This window comes from Dipteris shenzhenensis, chromosome 23 (genome assembly GCF_047967505.1).
Source record: "Dipteris shenzhenensis isolate YYH24624 ecotype China chromosome 23, Dip_SZ_1.0, whole genome shotgun sequence".
NCBI lineage: Eukaryota > Viridiplantae > Streptophyta > Polypodiopsida > Gleicheniales > Dipteridaceae > Dipteris > Dipteris shenzhenensis.
In genome coordinates this window covers 49,662,685-49,685,637 of record NC_141618.1, presented here as the reverse complement: position 1 = coordinate 49,685,637, position 22,953 = coordinate 49,662,685, and the positions used below count along the sequence as shown (strand labels likewise).

General features: G+C 46.1%; 1 protein-coding gene across 1 annotated transcript in view; it reads right to left on the bottom strand.

Moving 5' to 3' along the window:
• Positions 1-22,953, bottom strand: part of PA200 (proteasome activating protein 200) — a 178,368-nt gene that overhangs the window by 129,314 nt on the left and 26,101 nt on the right. Inside the window, exons 4-6 of the mRNA XM_087395003.1 lie at positions 18,417-18,539; positions 17,377-17,481; positions 17,117-17,291 (exon numbers count right to left, since the gene is read on the bottom strand). Of these exons, the coding sequence (XP_087251129.1) occupies positions 17,117-17,291; positions 17,377-17,481; positions 18,417-18,539 (403 nt within the window). The remainder of the gene's footprint in view (positions 1-17,116; positions 17,292-17,376; positions 17,482-18,416; positions 18,540-22,953) is intronic.

Here is a 22,953-nt window from a genome sequence, read left to right as displayed (position 1 = left end):
CGTTTTCCAGCCTGCCAATGCATAATCTTTGGGCTGTGCATATACCTGCTCACCTGAGAAACTAAAAACTGAATATCAGGTCGTGTATTGCAGAGATAAATGAGGCATCCAACAGCCTGACTATAGAGTGTGACATCAATTGATTCACCCGCATCATGCATTGTAAGCTTCAGCCCCGGCTCCATGGGAGTGGACATAGGCTTGCAATCATGCATGTTGAATCTGTCCAAGAGCTTTTGAACAAACTTGGACTGAGACATAACAATGCCACGTTTCTCTTGAATAAACTGGATCCCCAAAAAGAAATGTAAGAAGCCCAAGTCTGACATATCAAATGTAGCTTTCAATTGGGCCTTGAAATCTGCAATTACTTCCTCATTTGATCCGGTGAACAGCATGTCATCTACATAAAGAATTGATGACCAGAATATCCCCCCCATCCTTCTTGATGTAGAGGGTGCTCTAGTTGGACTATTGTGCAGCCCCTTGCTGGTCAGAAAGGCATCAATTTTGGCATACCATGCACGTGGGGCTTGTTTCAGCCCATACAAAGCTTTATTCAGCTTGCATACCTGAAGTGCATTTTCTGAAATTTGAAAGCTTTGACATAAACCTCTTCCAACAAGTCTCCATTAAGGAAAGCTGTTTTAATGTCCAACTGATGAACATTCCATTCAAAATTTGTAGCCATGGCTATAACTGACCTGATGGTTGTCATCCTGGATGTAGGAGCAAAAGTCTCCTCATAATCTATGCCCTTTTTCTGAGCATATCCTTTTGCAACCAACCTTGCCTTGTACCGATCAAAGGACCCATCTGGCTTTCTTTTGACTTTGAAAACCCTACGTGTACCTATGGCATTTTTACCTGGTGGCAAATCCACAACATCCCAAGTCTGATTTTTATTTATGGACTGCAACTCATCGTGCCTGGCATTCATCCAATGCACATTATCTTTTGCTTCTTCAAATGTCTCAGGCTCCTCCTCATCAAGAAGAGTACCTGCATAAGATGATTCAATTGAATGAGCTCCCTCCATATGCCTTACTGCACTACGAGTTCTGCCAGGCAATGGAGCTTCAAGCCTACTCTCCCTGAGAGTCTGAAGCAACCAATGCGGGACTGTTTTGGCTGCGTGTATCTCTTGAATTTCTTGCCTGACAACTTCATCCACACCCTGAGGTTGTACCAATTCAGCTGGGGGCTGAATCTGTACTTGTGGAGCTGGCGGAGGTTGCTGTAAATTCTGATTTTCAGCAGGGGAACCAAATGCTATAGGAAGCATCCCCTCAAACACATCATCTGAAGAGGCCGGAATCTGAAATTCAGCATTTGTATGTGCAGAATTTTCAGAGAATATGACATCTCTACTGACAAAAATCTTGCGTGTAGCAAGATTGTAGAGACGATATCCTTTGCTTTGTGAACTATATCCCATAAAAATGCATTTTAGTGCCTTATCTGACAACTTGTGTCTGAACTCCACAGGCACGTGGGCATATGCAACACAACCAAAAACTCTGAAGTAGTCCACTGAAGGCTTTGTCCCATGCCATGCCTCATAGGGAGTGATTGTCTTCAAAGCCTTTGTAGGAGCCCGATTTAAAATATAGTTGGTACACATAAGGCCTTCCAGCCAAAACCTGTGAGGCAACTTCTTACTTGTGAGCATGCATCTATCCATTTCCATGGTGGTGCGATTCTTCTGCTCAGTTTTGCCATTCTGTTGAGGTGTAAGCCTCACTGTAAGCTGATGCATAATGCCTTTTTCTTTCAGAAATGTCTCAAATTCATGAGACATGTACTCCCCCCCTCAATCTGTGCGAAGTGTCTGCACCTTGAGTCTTGTCTCATTTTCAACCATAGCCACAAAGTGTCTGAAATGCATAAACACTTCTGATTTTGCCTTGAGACCATAGACCCAAGTGTAGTTGGTAAAGTCATCTATAAATGTAACAAAATAGAGATAACCCCCAAAAGCAGGTGTCCTCATGGAACCACAGACATCACTGTGAATAAGCTGCAACTTTCTTGTAGCTTTCACTGCACCATCCTTCTTGAAGGGAAGCCTATGCATTTTGCCAAGAATGCAACCTTCACATGCATGAGGAGGAGGCGACTCCAAAGGAGGTAATGCATCAACCATATCATGCCTCTGAAGTGTCATTAAGCTGCCATAGCTCATGTGCCCATACCTGGCATGCCATAACTCCACATTGTGCATTGCAGCAGTGGGAGTGCTAACTGATAATGCAAGATGGGATCTTTTTTCATATAAATCAAGCTGAAAAAGACCCCGATACAAAGTGCCAGATAACCTCAAAGCATATTCATTTTCTTTGTCTCTGACTGCACACTTGTCATTATCAAAAACAACCTGAAATCCTCCTCTATTGAGTGAGGACACTGAAAGCAAATTCTTCTTTATACTTGGCATATACTTGGCATATAGAGTACATCTGATATTCTGAAATCTCTGCCACCAGTGGATGTGAGAATAATGTCTCCCACTTCACATACTAAATGAGAAGAATTATTTGCACAAGTTACCTTCTTCTTGGTGGGTGAAGAATGCAAAGTTACAAACAGATTTTTCTTGGAAGTGATGTGCTTTGAAGCACCACTATCAAAATACCAAGTATGTAGTGTCTCATCAACACTGAAAGAGCATTCATCCTTTGAGGATCGTAACTACAAGTCAATAAAGCATATGGGTCATCATCATTAGTGGCTGTAGTATCTGAACTACCCACTAAAAAATCTGAAGTGCAAGTCAAAAAGGCATAGTGCTCTTCAACCAAGTTGGCTGCAACATCTCCTCCATCATGGCAATGTGGACCTGATGCATCTGATACAGCCATACCGGAATCCCTTTTCTTTTCTCTGGCTATGCGCTTCTTGCACTCTCCAATATAATGACCTGGCTTCTTGTAGTAATGACAGATGCCCTTCTTTTTCTGCTTGTTTGTATCACCCTGTGCCTTATAAGAAGGCTGTCCAGAATCAGCTTTATGCTGATGTGTGGGCTGATGGGCATGTGGCTTATGCTGCCCTTTACCCTTGGGCTTGAACTTAGAGAGCATAGCATGCTCGCCAGCCCGGGTTGCCATATTTTTGCGTGTTTGTTCCTCCTGCAACAAAAGTCCTACCAACTCGTGAAAGGAGAGAGGATTGCTGCCCCCCCTCAATGACAAATTCAGCGAGGTGTGGAAACCAAGATAGGACTCACGAATAGATCTCCCTCCTCCATATGTGTATGGGAAAGTTCTCGCTTCAGAAACGAAACTCTGGCATCGTTTCTTGCTGCAAACATACTCTCCAGTATTACCCAAGCTGCCATAGATGTCTTGCATGACCGAATATGAGGTATAATGAACCTCTTGACAAAAAGAGAAATTACTGAAAGAGCTTGTGCATCTCTAGAGTCCCATCTTTTTTGCTCTACTGTGGGAGCTCCTGGAGCGGCTGCTCCAATCACCTGTGCTGTATTTGTACCTCTACCCCTGGCTCCACCTGTAGGAGTGACACGTAAAGGCATTGTATCTGGTCTTCTTCATCTCCATTGACATAATCCCAAAGATTTCTGCCAACTAAGATATTGCGAACCATGAAACTCCACAAGGAGTAGTTGGTGCCATCCAACTTATCCTCCTGTGTGAGAACCCCGAACACCTCATTTGAGTTGTTCTGTGCCATTTTTGCAAGATAAACTCAGAAATACAGCAAACTGAACAAGTAAAATCCCTTCCTGGGATGTGAAATGCACAAGTAAAATCTGCAAAGAAAAATATGCCCACAGTGACAAATACTGTCACAGCCTGTCAAAGGCTCAAAATGCACCACAATGCTCTGCTCAATGCCCAAAAATCTGCAAATAGAATCTGCAAAAGGTGGCAAAAGTCTGCAATTTGACTCGTACTGAGTCAAAAACTGTCTGCAAACTTCCAAAATGCTGTTTTACCTACAAAATTGCAACCCAAATGCAAAAGCCCCAATTTCTTGGGAAATTGCATACAAAAGAGGGCAAATGGTCTGAAAGCCCCAAATGTTGCACAAATTGCACTCTGCCTGCAAAAGCCCCAACTTTCACTGCATGCAGTGTGATTGCAAAAGCCCCAAATTTTTGCAAGAAATTGCACCCGAAAGGCGCAAATGAACTAAAAGCCCCAAATTTCTGCAATTCTTTCCAACAAATGCAAAAGCCCCAAATTTGCTCCCAAAATGCAGGCCAAACAATGGCTCTAATGTACAAAAATGCCTGCCAAACAACCAACTGCAAATGTCTGCCCACGAATACAAAATGCTCCAAATTTTCTGCAAAGAAAAGAACCTGTAAAGCAAAAACCTGCAAAGTAATCCTGCACAAGGTTCAACGCCAACGAAAGGTACAAGGGCCCAACTGTACGGACGACTGATGCCCAGCTGTACGGATTTGCAGCAACAGTACGGATTGTACGGCAGCTGTTTGTATGGACTGCTGCTGTACGGATGTACGGCCCAAGCTTCTTGCGTAGTACGGGCACATACAGAAGATAGTACATCGAACAGCTTTGAAGCTGTGTACTACCTAGCAGCCAGCAGGCTGTGCGTACAACCAGGAGCAGATCTGTTGTACGGAAGTAGGTACGGACAGCGCATGTACGGATTGGCACAGTACGGAGTAGCGACGAATGTACGGCTGTATGGCTGTACAGCGAATGTACGGCTGTAATGGAACTGTCGTACGACTTGTACGGACATCAGCACAAGAGCAGCGTACGGACGACGAGCTGTAGTACGAAAGCTGTTGGTACGGAACAGCCAGCTATGGTTGTACGGAATGATTCCCATGTACTTGTACACGATGTCTGCGTAGGCTGGTACGGGAGCAGTACGGACGAAGTGATGTAGGAGCTAGACTTGAAGATGGAGCTTGAGGGCTAGAGGCAGGAGGTCAGGCAGGAAGGCCCTGCTCTGATACCAAATGTTAGAAATGAGAGAGTGAGAGAGCAGGAAGCAGAGAGCTGAACGTAGTGTTTGCAATAGAAGAAGTGACTGTCACAAGAAGTGGGATGGGCTTTGTCTAAGTGACAAAACCTTATCCTTCACTAACCGTAGTTAGTGAACTAACTATGGTTAGGGAGAAAAACCTCTAAATGAGGGAAAAGTGCCCCTAACCTACTTATTACATTGCATTGGTCACTGCTGAATTATAATAATAATTCTAACACAAGTAACACTCTTTCTCTGATGAAGTGCTCTCTGACATCAATGTGCTTTGTTCTGGAGTGAGATATTGGATTCTTGGCTAATGCTTGAGCCGATTGATTATCATATATATTGTTATTGGCTTTGACTCATCAAAGTGATCTGTTTCTGACAATAGTCTTCTGAGCCATATGCAATGTGCACAATGTGCCTGTAGAGGGGTGACTGTGCCTAGCAGGGGTTATGCCACGTGGTAGTGCTGAGGTGGCTTGCTAACGTGGCAAGATGACCTGACCTGCTTACGTGGTAGATGACGTGACATTTGACTAATCAACGCTGACATTGTCAATGACGTGTCAGTTGACATGGATTTGCTAATGTTGCCTGCTGATTGGGATGCTGACGTGACTGGCAGATCATCGTGCTGATGTGGCAGATATATATTGAGGTGGCAGATGGGACTGCTAGATGGAGGATAAGGTGAGCCTAGTGAGGACCACGCCCATGCCCAAGTCACAATTCTGTGGTGCCACGTGTGAATGAGGGAGTGATAAGATCCATCGAAATCTTAAGAGATTTCATCCAGAAACCTAAGATTCCGTTGAAAGAGATGGATGGACTGCCCATGCTGTCGATGTTCGTCGACGAAAGCGTGGTGCTAGACAACAAGCCGTGTCTCTTGCTCTAGGGCTGTTGTTGGCTTGCTCAAGAAGTCGTCGTAGAAGCCGTGATGAAGGTTGTGTCGGCCATTTGTTTGCAGAGTCCGTCCATCGAGCATTTAGGATCAACTTGCTGTGGATGAAGTTTTCTGGAGTTGCCTATGGACCGTGTCATTGGTCGACTGTCAATTGGAGATGCCGCCCGTTGTTGTAGTTGCTGCCTAGTTCGTTGTGTGCTGGACCTGGGAGGCGGCTGTGTTGCAATCGTTGGCGTGGAGAGGTCATCTCGTTGAGGCTGGCTTTGCCGGAGCTGAGCGTTGCAGAATCTATGCAGCTTACAAGAGTCGTCGCAAGTAATGGAGTCGGTTAGTCGCTCATTGATGGTGTCGCCCCTAGTCGTAGCTCTACTTTCGTTGCAAGGCATTACCTCTTGTATCTGGTTGCTAAGCCAAGGGTTGAAGTGTGTTAGAAGCCGCCTTGCTGTGGGATAGTAGAAGTGTGGTGCTTCTTTTTTGTTACAAGCCAAAGTTGTGGCTTGCTTTTGGCGCAAGTCATGTGTGCTTTCCTGCGTTTGCTTTAGTTGCCTGACTTGGCTGCTTCAGAACCCTTCTTTGTTGCTGCGTTTGTCAGTGTAGTCTGCTTCTTGTGTCACCTTGGTGATTGAGTTGCTGTAGGAGTTGTTGGTTTGTAGCTTAGAGTCGGCTGCTACTTAGTTGCAGTGGTCTCGGCTGTAGTTGGGGCCTTTTGAATAGAGTAGAGCTTGTAGACGAGGCTTGGAGGAAATTCCTAGAACGCCGATCCCCCTCCCCCCTCACAGACACTTCCCTCTGGCACACCTACGCACGCACACTCTATGATATCCCTGATCAGCCTCCTCCCGACCTTTCAGCCACCCCCCGCTCCACTTCTTGTATCCTCTTCACAACCCAGGGAGTCACCCACGCAGCGCATAAGCTTCATAACGGTTGAGCTAAGGATCATGAGGGCCTATGCACAGAGTTTGTTGCCTATGGCATCAAAACTCTAGCCCCCATCCTGGCAACGCTGTTCAATGAAGCTGTCTGCCACGGGTTCCCCAGAGCATGGACCCTGAACACTATCACATCCATCCACAAAGCAGGAGATCCCATGGATCCAAGGAATTACATGGACCATCATGGTTGGACATGTTATGTCCAAGATCTATGCATCAGTGTTAGATGGCGAGGTCAGTGCTCGCGCAGAGGTACAGGGGCTCAGGGCATCCGGACAGGCCGGCTTTAGGGCAGATCACTCGACTTACGATCACATTTTTACACTTAGAGGGATCATTGAGGAGGCCAGACACAGGAGACAGAGAGTATATTGTTGCTTTGTGGATTTCCACAAGGCATTCGACACCGTTCCCCGCGCCCGACTCATCAGACGTCTGCAGGAGTTAGGCTATGACTCGGTGATTATCTGGGCAGTAGTAGCTCTCTATGAGCGGGTGACGGGGCAGGTCAGGATTGACACCAGCTGACCCCAGAGATCACGAGCACTATCGGAGTCAAACAAGGATGTCCCTTGTCACCGACTCTATTTGGCCTCTACATCGACGAGCTCGAGACCACAATCAGGACAGGCTGCTCTCTTGCGGAGGCTGTCATCCAGATTCTACTATACGTAGACAATGTAGTACTACTATCCTCTTCTGCTACTGGTCTTCAGCGACACCTGGATGGACTTCACGTCTTTTGTGATACACATGACTTGAAGGTCAACCTTGGGAAAACCAAGGTGATGATCTTCAACATTTCCAGACCCGCTATGCACCGAGAGCAGTTCCTCTTCGCCGGCGACCCTGTTGAGATAGTTGACTCCTACACATACGTGGGCGTTGTCTTCTCAGGCCCGATCTTCACGATGCGCCCGGCCATGCAGGCCAGGATCAGCCGGGGATACGCCGCTCTTGCCAGGCTGGAGCGACACTGCTACCACTCCCACTTCCAGGACCCACGGACCAAGTCTCTCCTTTTTTATTCTTTGGTCCGCCCAACAGGCATGTACGGTAGCCCTTGGTGGGGAGTCGACCTTTCAGACACAGAGTGGGCTCGAGTCGAGCGCCTACAGATATTGATGTTTGCTCGGATGATCCGCAGCAACCATCGGTACCACACCAGATCATTCTAGCAGAGTTCAGCGCCTCACCCCTACAGCTTGATGCGGCTTTTCAGGCTATCACCTATCTCCACAGAGTCAGGGATTTCAGCTCCTCCACCGACGGTCTCCCCTCTCCCCCACTGACCAGGAGGTCAACCGGCTCATTCGAGCGGATCTGCTCCAGCTCCACTCCTGGCGGACATGGTTTCTTCACTCCGAGCTTCCTGTGAAGCTCGACTTCTACCGCCGACAATGCCTCCAGATCTCACAGGAGGGCTTCATCACACCTCCGGGTTACACACAGCTTCATCTACCACATGCGCTCCGGATCTCCCTCGGTCAGTTTAGGGTCTCGTCACACCGATTACGGATCGAGAGCGGACGCGCAGAGGGTATCCCACAAGAGGACCGCCTTTGCCCACTTTGCGACTTGCAGGAGATCGAGTCGGAGGAGCACTTTGCTTTCAGATGTCCTATCTATTATGCCATTCGAGGCCGGTACCACTGCCTCTTCCGCAACGGATTCGGCTCCCTCCCACACATGCTGCAGTTCCCAGATCAGCGATGCCTAGCCGCTTTTTTACATGAGATGACTCGCCACCGAGATACCTCTCTCCGAGCACGACGACACGAGCAGCGCACATAGCGTGAGGACACCCAGCGGCCTATCACTGACTTCTTCCAGTCACAGGATACCTCTTCTCAGTCTAGCCGACGACGCGGATGTGAGTGAGAGCCAGAGCCACGACAGCTGCGCCAGCGAACAGACTCACACATCCAGGTCCATGACATCTCGTCTCTACTCTCTGCCCGCCCCACCGGGGTTACCGTTGCCCTCATCCACAGGGCCACCCGCCGCCCTCGACGACCGAGCTCGACTAGGCCGCATGACGTCAGAGACCAATCATCTATAGCAGAGTTTTTTCCGACCTCCCATTTGACGGCCCCTCTATGATTGGTCTCTAACGATCACCACCTGCACATGTATACTGTATCTCCCCCCTCTGCCCCATTTTTGGTGCCCCCCCCTTCTTTTTTGTATCATTTGGAGGTAGACACATATTTTTTGTATCAGGACTAGACACATAGTCCTTCATAACCTCTTTTTTGTTGAAACGATTGGCTGGCCCGTTTTGAGACCGCCACCGTTATGCTCATTGTATCAGTTATCTTTAGTCTCATAGACCTTCACTGTCTCCCGAAGACTTTAATAAACTTTCTTTCTTTCTTTCTCTCTTTCAGATCTTTCTTTCTCACAAATCTCAAAGCTCTCCCTCTCACACAACAGAAATCTTTGGAAACCTCTCTCAAAGAATACAGAACTCTCTCACATGAGTAGGAATCTCTCTCTCACATGAATCATCACAAAGAACTCAAGCAATGAACGGAAATCCTTCATGTAGAATGGACGGAACTTCTCTCGACAAAAGTGAACTCGCTCGAAGAACACTCAAGACAACCTCTCAATCTCTCACACTCTCTCACGCCGATTGCGATGCCTTAGCAGAAGGCAAGGAAGCGTCGTGAACAAATATGGAGAAAGGAGAGGAGAGGAGTGGAGATGAGGGGAAAGGGCACAGCTAGAGAGCGCACCACAAATGACTAACTGTACACTAAATTAGTTGAAAAGAATGAATATATACAAAACAATTTAGGGCTAGGGTTAGGGTTTCCAACACTTTCTTTTTTAGCACTCTATGTGTTAGTGCTATGCACATATGATAACACATGATGTTGAGATGGTTCCTCAACAAATGGTGACATACCACAAATTGGTGATAAGTGCAAAAAATATAGTAGTGAAGCTGGCTACCTGCTCTACAAAGGTAGAGTATGTGTCCCAGATAATAATGGCACTAGGGCCATTTGGCAAGTGCTGGGTTCAAGGGTGATTCTAGAGAGATCTAGCCCGTGAGATGTTCTCATGGAAAACACTAGATTCAAAGGGGAATACACGAGGAGCTAGCTCTCAATAGCTTCTATGGCTCTTCTAGAGGATGAGGCTCCTACGGTCACTCCATCCATTTGCCATCAACGTGATACCACATTTTAGCCACATATTTTTTATGGGAGTCTAAGCCTACTCTAGCAGACTGCTCTCTCCGAAATTGTTGTGTGCAAGGTAGGGAGGAGTTTATGATGGTCCAAACGCTGCAATCTTCTTCACGATATCAATAAATTAAGGATTGCAGGCCTTTATTGTGGATACATCTACACCATAAAAGAAACAGACCCTTGTTGCATGTACATATGCCATGAGGCCAAAAGGCTAGCCTGTATGACTCTTGAGAAAGAAAGAAAGTCTATTAATGTCCATGGGAGACCAACAGGTCTATGGGACACAGCCAAAAACCACTAGTACATCTACTTAGGGAGGGCACGTGGCAGCTCCCAAGAAGTACAAAAGCAGCTCCAGTTATTTTAGAGTAACTACATTAATAATCATCTTTAAAAAACTTAACCAGCCATACAACAGTTTAAGACTGAGAGTCTTTTGGTTTTGATTTAAATTCTTTGATACTTGCTATGCCTTCACGGTATACTACCCATTTTCCATCTTTTCTTTCAGACTTAACCTTAGCTAACTCTATTGCTTTATTCTTCGATTGAGCTCATGTGAGCTCCTCGACTATCCAAACCTTAGTCCCTTTTAGCTTGTATGATTGGTGAAGAAGCTTGATCGGTAAATCTCATGAACTGAGTGTAATGATAGCATGTCCTCTGGACTGTCGGATATTAGTTGCTCCATCATCATCCTCCTCATCAACCTTCCATTCAATACTAGCCCGACTAATTGAGGAGCAAAAGGAGAAGATTTGCAAGCTTTGATTACCTCATCTACTATTGTATGCTTGCCAGGACCTTCGAGAAACTGAAGTTTAGCTGTCACAGCTACCAATCGCATCTTCCATTCTCTCACCTCTTGGGAAAAAAATATGTTCGTGTTGACCAAGAATGGGTGTCTTCAGACCTCCACGATGGCATATATGTGCATATGGAGATAGTGTCCTAGCTGCAACTGTAGAATATCGAGTCCTGTTGGCTAAGGTCGCTGGGGTATAGGGAGATTTTGAGGGGGACTTTGAAGAGAGGCTAGGCCACTCTATGTCGGCCACATCTTAAGAACCCCCAACTGAGACTAACCCCCAGGATGGGCTAGAGGTTCAGCTCGACCCAGAGTGGGGGTTAAAACGTAAACCTGCTGCTGCGATTGGACAAACCCTAAATCGCTATCATCATCATCATCAGAGCAATTGTCATCATAATAGAAAGTGAAGTGTGCTCCAAGGCCACTGTGGTCCCCCCCTCGTCAAGAGTGGAGTGATAGCATGAAATCAGAAATAGCGTGCTGCCGGCTCCTTGTAGATGAAATCATACGCTGTCTCCGGGTCACCGCTCTACATCTAACAACGGCAGCAGTCACCCCAGTTGGTCAGGCTCCCACTCTGAACTTGAAAGGAATGTCACTCAGTGTAATCTGTGCATCAACCCTCTGCCTAAGTTGCCGTGTCACTGGTTCTAGGTCCCGATCATGCATAGGGCCTGTAGGAGGGAAAACCACGTGGTCCGGCTGGAAGAACTCTGTGATCATGCTCTGAGAGGAGTCTACAGTGGAGTAGGCACTCACAATGCCTAATTGCCTCATGAATGAACGCGGCCAGGCAGCTCTGATTTGGAAAAGAGAGAAATCGGGATATCAACCCGGAGCTATCTCTAAATAAACACTAAATCGTACTCTGATCTCATAGTAAACCGGGCATCTCAAGATGAAATGCTCCTCGACTCAACCTCCAATTGGGTACAAAAAGTGCATAAGCTTCGCTCCCTGGGTAGACCCTCTGCCTAACCACTCTCAATACGAAGTCTATGTGAAGAGACCCAGAATTGCCCAGAGGAGATCCTCAATGAATGGGGGTAAATGAACCCGTGTATATCTTGGTGGATCAATAAATCCCTCATCCGAGATATGTAGGCAGTGATCTCTGTAGAAGTTGAGCTTCACTAGGAGCTTAGTCTGCAGTTCCAACTAGGTCCGAAATGTGTTGTGTTAGAAACATGGTGGAGAGAGAGAGAGAGATGTATTAACGTCCACGGGAGGCCTCACGGGCCTATGGGACAAAAGTGCGGAAACAAAGTAAACTCATACAAGCCATAGTGGGCTACAGCAAAGGGCTCGCTAAGGCCCTCGCTGAGTACTAGAAAACACATAAATTGAAATACTAATGTAGTACATCATATCAAGTCAGGCCAGAAAAGCCAAATAGTGTGTAACATAAGTGGGGCATATCAGGCGCTCAGGGCTAATGCTCCAAGAACATGATCTCGCTCCATGTATCCAAGCTCCATGATAGCTCTCTGGTGTGACACAAAGAGCTCACGTATCTGCATCTGTCGAGCTGTCTGGCACTGTGGTGGGGGGCGTGGTCTCCTCGATCTCTGGATCCGATGGGCTATGTCAAGTTTAATGCCACGTCTCTATCGATCGCCTCTGAGAAGAGCTGAGATAGGTCTAACCTCAATCGTGTGTGCTCTGGTCTCCTGTCGCATGTGAGATCCTCGTGACCCTCATTCAATAGTGGTGTCGTGTCGACTCCCTCTACTGACCCATCTATCTCTCATGTCAGCTAGGTCCTCCTCCTCTACTCCCGAGTGCCTTGGAGCTGACTCAAATGCATAGAAGTCGGTGACCTGCCTCTGCGCTCGATCCACCTCAGTGTCCTGTGACATGGTGGTCGCATCCAACAGCTCTCTGATCTGTCGCAGTAGCGTCTCTCTGTGTCTCCGTATCTCCATTAGGTAGAGCCCAATATAGACCTGATCCTGGAAGTGGATCAGTTGTGAGAGTGGGCCAAACCCGTGTCCCTCCTGAAAAAGGCAATGGTAGCGCCCTTGGATCTCGTAGTAGGCCGGACATATACAAAGAAAGTGCTCCTCATTCTCGACCTGACCCATGGTGCATAGCATACAAGTCTACTGCTCTCTAGGTATGCCTGCAACTCTCCTTGCCTCAATCCTCAGCTGATGGAAGGAGACTCGCATCTGTCCAATGGGAATCCTCAATGCATGTAAGACTCCTCTGTCCTCAAGATATTGGGGTCTGATGATAAGGCCATCCTCCGATACTCTCAAGAAATGGTCATAGTAGAGCTAGGTCTTGGTGGGGAAATCTTGGTCCCCCCCCCCAAGTCCGAAGTGTGTGAAGCTAGAGGAGGTCTAACCGTATGATGCGGTTAATCTCATCTCGCGGAAGCAGCTCGGGGGTGCATCCATGCTATACTGAAAAGGAGGAAGCATGTCCATCTGAATGCCATGACTCGCGAACCAAGCAGAGACATGTGTATACCATGCTATATCAAACCCACTCTCTGCCAGTCAGATAGAGGATTCCAATGCCAGTCTCGGTAGCCTCTCACGAGGTAGATCCCAGACTCTATGGAGGAAGGTCACTGTCTAAAAGGTGGCATCGATCTGAAGAGGGGTCATAGCAAACTATGCATGTCCTATCTGATGGGGGACTGAGGGCTTACTATGAATCATCTTGGATCCCATGATTACCTGTAGCCGTTCAAATCTCTTCCACTCTGCTGCTGAAATATCACACCCCCCAAACGGTGCTGCATACATGGCAGTTGGTTTCACTAGGGTGTCGAAAAGCCAGCACTTCGTCGGTGGGTCCTGGAAGTGCGCCTGGAAACACTGTCGCTCTAAACAAGCCAGAGCACCATATCCTCATGTGAGGCGTGCTCGGGCTGCATGGATCATCATGAAAGCTAGCCCAATGAAAACTGCACCCAAGTATGTGTAGGACTGTACAACCTCTACTGGCTGACCTTGGTAAGTGAAGCTATGTCGATGCAGCACTGGGTATGTGGTGTTGAAGATCATAACCTTGGTCTTCCCAAGGTTAACTTCAGATCTCTCTCCGTGCAGATCTCCTCGAGGGCCTCCAGATGTCTCTGTAAACCCTCTGCTGAGGACAACAAGAGGACTATGTCATCCGCATATAGTAGTATTGGTACCAACAAATCAGCCAACGGTGACCCCTCGCCTCCAAGGCAGTCTATGAAGGATGTGATCTCATCAATGTAGAGGCCGAAGAGAGTCGGTGAGAGGGGGCATCCCTGTTTCACCCCAATCGTGCTCTCCACCCAACCTGATAGGCCCCCTCAGGCGCGAACTCGTCCCCTAACGGACTCATATAGGCTCGTCACCCCCCAAATCAAAACCTCTGGGATTTGCATCTCCTGGAGTCTCCTGATCATGCGGGATCATGGGACAGTATCGAAAGCCTTCCAAAAGTCTACAAAGCAGGCATAGACTTTATGATGCCTCGACCTCGCCTCCTCAATGATAGCCCTCAGTGTGAAGATGTGGTCTAGGGTGGAATGCTGTCACCAAAATCCTGCCTATCCTAGGGCATGCTGCCCATGTGCCTCTGTGTGACTGTTGATCTCTCTCTCTCTAGTACAGATCCATAGACCTTGGCCAGAGTGTGGCCAATCATGACAGTGCGGTAATTCCCAGTGTCCATGGGCTCACCTGCCTTGTGTATTGGGACGATGATGGTAGTGCTCCAGGAGGGTGGAAAGCCGTGGCATATGGCGTGGTTGAACATCTATGCTAGGATCGGGGCCAAAACCTCATGCCCGTGTGCGAAATGCTCCGTCCGTAGCCCCTCATGATCCTGTGCTCTCCGGTTATGCAGCGACAAAGTGCCGCCCGCACATTTTGTGCAATGAACAAGTGACAAGTGGCGGGTCTGGGCATAGCAGACATATCTGGTGGTGCCTGCATCGGAACATCATAGAGAGAGCATGCCTATGTGTGCCAAACACCCAGGTCTGTGATAGGGATAGGCGGCTTCCTCTCCGGTAGGAGCCCCCATCCAATAGTAGGATCCCCTCCTCTGAACGAACTAATCACCTTGTCCATCCTATGGGTGAGCAAAGCCCACCACTTGCGGCGTGTTAGCCGTCGTGAGATCCTCTGTGCTTCAGGTGGTGTCAAGTGGCCAAGGGCTTGCTCACGTGTGAGGTGAGCTCTCATCTCTCTGCACTCATCATCATACCACGGGTTCTGAGGCATCTTTCCTACTGAAACGTGCCCAGGCCGAGTCGTAGGAAAAGATCTGATAGCTGCGTCCGTGACCACTGTGGCAAGGGTGTCTGATGCATGGGTGAGGTCTACGTCGTCCCCAAGTAGTAAACCTGGGAGCTCCTGTGCCAAATGGCTCACGTAAACGGGATCAAGGATCCGGTCAAAGTGGACCTGTACACAAGTGGGAGTGGGGGGGGCTCTCCATGTGACTGGCGTAGTGGTGGAAATACTAAAGGATAGGTATGAGTGGTCAGCACCTAGGGGGGGAGGGGGCACCACGAAGTCGTGTACCCATGAGGTGAAGGATAGAGGACCGAGTATGTAATCCACTATACTAGTACCTCCGCCATGCAGGAAACAAGTGAACCCACCAAACAATGGCCATCTATGTAGGTCATTATATATGATTAGGTCATGGATAGCCCCCAGGTCAAGTAGATGCTGGCCGTATCCCGTCATGTGTGATGCATCCGCTGAGTGTCTTACTGTCCCAAGCTTTGCAGTGTCTAGTTCTGGTATTATGAGAGAGTCTGATATAAAGTCAAGTAGGCCCACTTGCCTGTCACCTGTGCGTGCATTGAAGTCACCCCTAGTCTAGATAACTCAATGAGATGATCATGTATCGTCGCATATGGGCTGTGTCCCTTCGTAGTGATTGCGTGTGCATAAGGTGATGTATCTGGGGGAAAGTAGCACACTGCCATGTAGATTGGTCAGGCATCAGGTATCTGGACACGGACCCACATACGTCACGTTCCTCTCTCCAAACCATTCAAATGGGGGGTCTCAAATGTGACCTGAAGAGGATGGCCACTCCTCCGGAGCCACGCACTCCACTGTCTCCCCTCATTTCCTTCCGGTGAGCTGACTCCCATGTATATCCTGCCACAGTGAGCAGTCCTCTCTCTGGACTCTCATGTGTCTCGGTGTAAAAGATCATATCTCTCCCAGTGTATGTCTCCGAGAATCCTCCTAGGTCAGACCAGAGTGTGCCATTACAGTTCCACACTGCCATCTTGAGTTCATTATGTGCATTCATCCCATTGGTCCGACACCGTCATAACTCCCCATCTTCCTTCTCTTCCTTGGCTGGTCTCTCGCCGATAATGACTTTACCATCTCTATATACAGCCCATTTTACTGCCTCCCTTGCTCCCATTACCTGTACCATTCCCTCCCTTCTGTGCTCCTGCTGTAGGAGGGTTAGATCATCATCCAAATATATCCTGGTCCCTTTCAATGCTGCTCTCATGCTCATAATGGTGGACCTATCCATGGCATTCCGGAATTTCAGTACTAAGGGTCTCATTGGTGTTTCAGCTTACCTACTCTCCAAGCTGTCTCGCATGTGAGATTAACCCCCATTTTAGTGAATAAAACTTGGGCATCTGCCATTGGGGTATCTCCCACCGTCAAGCCCCTTACAAGCACATTCAAGACCTTGCTGGATCTCCTTTTCTCTTCCTCTAGAGTCTCAGAGATAAACTCCTTCTTGGGTGCAACTGATCCCTTTTTAACCACTGCTGTCCATTCAAGCATTTCTTCTTTCCCTTTATTGAGTTGTTGTGTGATCTCAGCATGTTTCCCAATCATCGTGGCCTGCAATTTCAAGTTTTCATGGAATCCCTTCCATGGGAGGCAAACTGAAGAACACTTCTCCATTGCACACGACACAGGTAGACTACATCCATTTGCATATATTTAGATAAATCCCAAAACATACTCGGCTCAATTTGTTATCAAAAGGCTAGCGATACAAATGGAACCCAATCCCCCTTCACATGTTGTGAATATTTGAGGACCTTCAAATCTCTTTCTTTCTTTTTATTCATTTTGTCTTGACCACCCTAGGTACCCTTACTGCCTGTTGTATATGCATAATTTTCATGCATCCCCTTCCTTCCCACAAAATCTATAAGTGCAAGAAGTTGAAAGCATAAGAGAAGGCCACTACAATTCTTGTGTCCGCACAAAGAGCTTTAATGGCATATCATCCCACTGAAGAAACACATCCCTTTATTCAAAATGCACAAAGTAATAGCGATGCATACCTCGAAGGAGTTTAAATAGTGTGAGAAAAGTGAGGGCAAAAATCTCTCCAGGTATAAATTGGGCATGCTTGGACTATTTTTTATGCAGCGCCCTACTAAGGATGCCCATTGCAAATCCCAATATCGACAATTAGGAACTCCATCCCACAAATGTAAACAATCTTCCAACCATTCACTGAAACACAAGATCACATTTAGAAGAGAAAAGCTCAGAATAAGCAAAAGATTTTCACTTACTATTGATCTTATCTCTAGCATACCTAGTAAAAAAATCTGAGTCCTCATGCGCATTCGTGGGTAAAAACAATGAAATGAAGCCTGCTGCCTCCAATGAAGCATTGTGCGAAAGATCTTCCAGCATAGGTCTGCACCAAATCAACATCTTCAAATTTGTAAACAAGAAGATACATGACTCCATGCCCGTGCATCAAAAGCTTCACTATTTAAGCAATATATTACTACATGGTTACAAAGACAAGAAACTTCTATTTTCTTTCGCTCATGTAGAGAAAGGAGATCTCCATTTGATTTTATATTTATATATCTAGATGAATCCAAGGATATGCCAAACCCGTCCTCTGAAAACACAGCAAACAGTGCAACTTCAATCTCATAATAGTCACTCACACAGTTGAAAACCATAAACTCCATCACGCATAGCAAGGACCAGCTACTATGACATCCCCACCGACATCATCCATGCCCCCAACAATGGGTGTAGACCATGGTATAAACAAAAGCTCTCACACATACCTATGCACACACCCACGCATGATTGACCAGGAACGCGGCCAAACTCATCCTCTAAACACAAATAGTGCAGTTTCAATCTCATGATAGTCACTCATAAGGTTTAAACCATAAACTCCATACCGCATAGCAGGGACTAGCTACTATGACATCCCCACTGACGTCATCAGCGACCAATAGTGGGTGTAGACTATAGTATAAAAGTATGCTCGCACACATACAAATCCACACACCCACACATACTTGAGCATCCATTTATACGAAGGTCTTCATACTGAGTTTCTGTCGGCACTCCGGAGGTGAAGGAAAACATAGCTGATAGGGCAATGCACCACTAAGATAGAACAACTCCCTCATTACACAAGACAACAACAATAAAAGCAAGAGAAAAGTTCAATTGTAAATACATATTGAACCTTGCAAAGACATCACTGACAAAAAGATAGACTGCCCATAATCAGCACCTTTCAGATTGCTGACCCTATGGTTAATTTTTCAAACATTAGTAGAAGTTCCTTTTCTCAAGGAAAAAAGAGAGAGATTTGCAAACCTGAATTCTGTCCATATTTCTCCAGCTGAGCCTTTAGGAAAGAAACGCCTACATTTACGTATAATCTTAGATAAGGCATCCACTTGAAATTGTTTCAAGGCCACTCCCTCAAAAGCATGTTGCCTGTGTCACAAAACCTAGCGAGTGTCAATCGCATAGAAAAATTTGTTCTTCTCTAGCAAAAGAGTTCATAACTACCCGACATTAAGCTTCAAAGAAATAGATAAACATGAATGGGGAAAGAACGTTAAAAGACTTTTCGGCCCTTCTATAAGAGGAGTTGCGATCAAGACCAGAAAACATGCCTTCCCAACATGCAATGCACGCAAGAAAAAAGTGCCCAAGCAAGAGAAGACTAGTATATGGATTATGCTCCTGCTCTTGATGTCACTCCATCCATCAGAAAGGATACTAGAGCCAAATTTGATCCATCCCTTCCTTGATAGGTGTAAGGGAATTATTAATTCTGACAATCTCCTCATCCAAGACCTTAGTGCGCATGCTCTTGTAATCTACTCCATACCAAGACCCACATGGGTCAGCTACAGCCATAGCTTTGATCATCTTGTGCTCCTAATGGGTTCTTGTAAGTTGTGACATTGGATGCTGTGCTGCAATCAATAATAATCCTCTTGAATCCCAATCTCAATCTCTGCAATCCTCATGCGCTCCTTTGTCCATTGCAAGTGCTCTCTTTCCTAGGTAATGTACTTTGCGTAGCAACAATAGTTCTACTACGAGCTGCACCTAGACTAGAAGCAGCTGTAGCTGAATGCTCAACTTGAATTTCCTGTTCATGTCCTCACGTCCCCCTATACCAGTAAAAGATTGCCCTCCTGCAGGCATCAACACCTCTGCAACATCCTGTGGAACATTGGAGCACGGTCCAATCACTTTTCCAACAAGCTTAGAGATATGTTGAACCAAATGCATAGAGGGTAGTTGAAATCCTCAAGGCGATAGTTGTACTTCCATTCGCTGCTAGCTGATACCCTTGTACCTGGACTTGTCAAAAAGAATGTTTTGGTCTCAACATGGTGAAGGACGGATTTTGCAACAGAACAGGGCTGGCTTCAATAAAAGTAGATACATGAGCAAAAGAAAACGGGAAAGGGACTGGCTAAAATAGAAAGAGGGCTTTTCCAGAAAAGCAGAGCAAGAAAGGGGGATGTCTGCAATAGAACGAAAGAGGGCTTTTTCAAAAAAGGGCACACGTGACTTGCAAAGCTGTCTACAAATTGCAATAGAAAGAGGGTTTTTTGCAAGCAGCAAGAAACAGGTTACAAAGAGGGTGTACGGAAAATTGTATGCAGGACCTAGGTTGTACCGTAAATTCCAGAGAGGTTGCATGCAGGCTGTCAGCAGATTGTCTGATAGGTCCTAGGTTGCACGCGGCAGATTGTACGGCAAGTTCAAGTCAGAGTATACAGCAGGGAACTGCAGTGTGCTCACTACTCACAAGTACACCATACGCTCCTACAATAACGGTCGTAGTATACAAGGCTCACAGACCGGACTCCGAAGCATGGACCAACGTACAGATGTGCAGCAAGCACTTAGCAGGTGCTAGTGTGCAAATGGTAAGGCTTAAACAATATATAAAGGAGTAGCCAGGGGAGCGTACAATTAGTGGCAACTAGTAGATTCTATGAGAACTTAACTTTTATATATACATAAATTGGACGTCTCTATGCCTTTAACCATAAGAGGCGTGCCCCAGATCCCACTATGCTCTTAAAAAACGGGGCGGGAAGGCAATCCATCACCCATAAGGTTGAAAAGCATAAACTCCATCACACATAGTAGGAACAAGATACTACGACATCCCTATTGCACTATGCCCACCATAGATAGGATAATGCCCTGATGGGTTCTAGTCAGGATTGTAAAGGAGAACAAATCAAGAATTTGCCTCTAGTTCAATCAAGGAATCTAGGGTTCGTGAAAAGATGATGCAGCAATAATGTTTTGCATCATACATGAGGCATTATGCCACGTGTCACTCTAGGACTTAAATTCTAGTTCCATGGTTTACGAATTCTCAAGCTTTCTCCAATATTCTATTTCTCTCCCCGCTCTCACAACCTTCTCAAGTGGTATCAAAAGCATCTCTCCCACGGCAATCCTACACACATGCGTACCTATTACCTATGAATCCCTGGAAGCAGAACAGCAACTACAAGGAGTTTCATCACCGAAACTTACTCTACATTGAAAGCACATGGCTCGCAATGACATGGGAGAGCATTCCATGCAACTCGAGACAGCAAGCCTGTAGCTCAAACAACCTACAACATAGTCCAAGGAAATTTGAAGCAAGGCAACTCATCTTTTTTCTATTCCGACAAATCCGGAGGGCTACAAGAACAAGCATGCATTATCGGACAGCAAGAAAATGTATCTTTTTCTGCCACAGAAATTCTATACCGCAACTGTTTAAAGTGGCAAAACAGTGTCTATACAGTCTATATACTGCATTCCTGCACATTTAGGCAAAGTGACAATAGCAAAAACAAGTTAAAAGAACTTCAAAACAGGTAGCAACCAACTTGAAGTCCATGGGCGGGACAAAGATGAAGGTAAGTTTTTCAAGAATGCAAATCAACCGTCAAATGATGTGCAAAGCAACAATATGTCATCACATCTTTTTACAGCAGAGATAATTGAGCATGATATGCCTTTGGATAGGCAGCCAGCCCTATGTAATGAGCAGCCAGATCATGATTATTACATACCTCATGAAGGGGATATTCATTTACAGCCACAAGCTTTCCGATGAGCGTTTTATGCAGCCACTTAATACAGAGTCGTGTGATGTTTCGGATGCATGTATGGCATAGTCACATGAAAACCCGTTTTGTTCGATCAAAACCTTGAAACAACGAGATAGACGAAACGTTTCGAAACATTAAAGAAACCTCTGTTTTGCCTGAATCAAAATACACGTTTTTGCCCCGTTTTTCCTAGAATCCATATACTTAAGTTTTGACTCCATAGATATAAAATGGTCTAAAGTTGAAACTTGAGAAAGGAGATTGAAAGCTTGAAGTTTCCAGCATTACTGCCTCGAACGTCTGGGTGACCCGTTGCAGCCGGGTGATGGGAGGTTAGGCGATTTCTCCGACGGGTACCCTAGTAGCCATTTGGCAGGATATCATATTCACCTTCCACACCATTTGGGGGCGCACTACTCCAGGCTCAAAAGCAACAGTCGAGAGATGGGAGCGCTTTTGCCAAATTTGGCCGGCGGGTATCTTCTACACCCTATCCGCAATGGGTATTCGCTAGGTATACAAACCACCACCATGGTTGCTAGCTCCTGTTTCGGAATCTCTATAGGCGAGGTGCCATGAGATCCGAAAACGGGTGCCATCCTTGTAGCCCGGCAACCTATTCCTTTCTTGTTTTCATCGATAGCTCCTTGTGGAAGCTGGTTGTATGGTTTTCTTCAAGTATTAACAGAATTTACCTTTCTTTGAAAAAAAGAAAAAGAAAGAAAGAGAGTAACAGCTCTCATATATAGCATGAGATGCTCATGTAGACAGAACTATGCCTCATCAATAGCATAGGTTTCGAATTGTTAATATATACACGGATAGGGGCAAATCAGGTATGTTATATTCAAGTTTAGCGTGAACAAAGAGAAATACAAGTCAAGGCACCTAAAACACAAACACATTCTTCACAAATTTAAATTCAAGCTTTCAATCTTCTTTCTCAAGTCGGATAGGTTTCAAAATAATTCTGAATATATACAAGGATTGGGGCAAATAAGATACGTTATATTCAAGTTTAGAGTGAACAAAGAGAAATACAAGTCAACACCTAAAAAGAAATTTAAAACACAAACACAAGGCTGAACTCCGTCATGAATCTCAATTTGGAAAACCTGCTGCCCATGTATCCTGTAGGCCGGCTTGACAGGGTCGATCGCAAAGGCATGGCCTCCCTCCGTGAGCAGGCCACTATCCCCCACGTGAAATCCCTACTCATCCTCCGTGAGCTAGCAACAATTCTGAAGGACGCTAGCCATATCTGCTATGCGACAGGGCAACACCAAAGACAGTACGGGATTGTCTCTAGAACTCCATCCACACAACCAGTGCATCTGCCATCTATCCTCATCTGCTCCAGCCAAGGACCAATGAGCAGGTGGTAGCAAGCACCATGACAGGTAGAAGAGCGTGGTTTCAACTAATAAATCAGTCCACTTGGCGTTGTGTAGGTTACGAATGCATTGAATATCAAAGGGCACGGCACAGTACTAGTGTTGGCTTCACATGAAAAATGTGTGTGAAGTATCTGAAAAATGTCAAATATGTGCCAAGGCTCATAAAGAACTTGCTTTCACAGTTTCAGCCTTATGTGATTATGGAAATGATGTTATTTTAACAAAGCTAAAATGCACAATAAAAGTTTCCTTTGCTAGGATTGTTGCTTGACATGTGAAGTATCTGAAAAATGTCAAATATGTGCCAAGGTTCAAAAAGAACTTGCTTTCAGTTTCAGCCTTATGTGATTATGGAAATGATGAAAA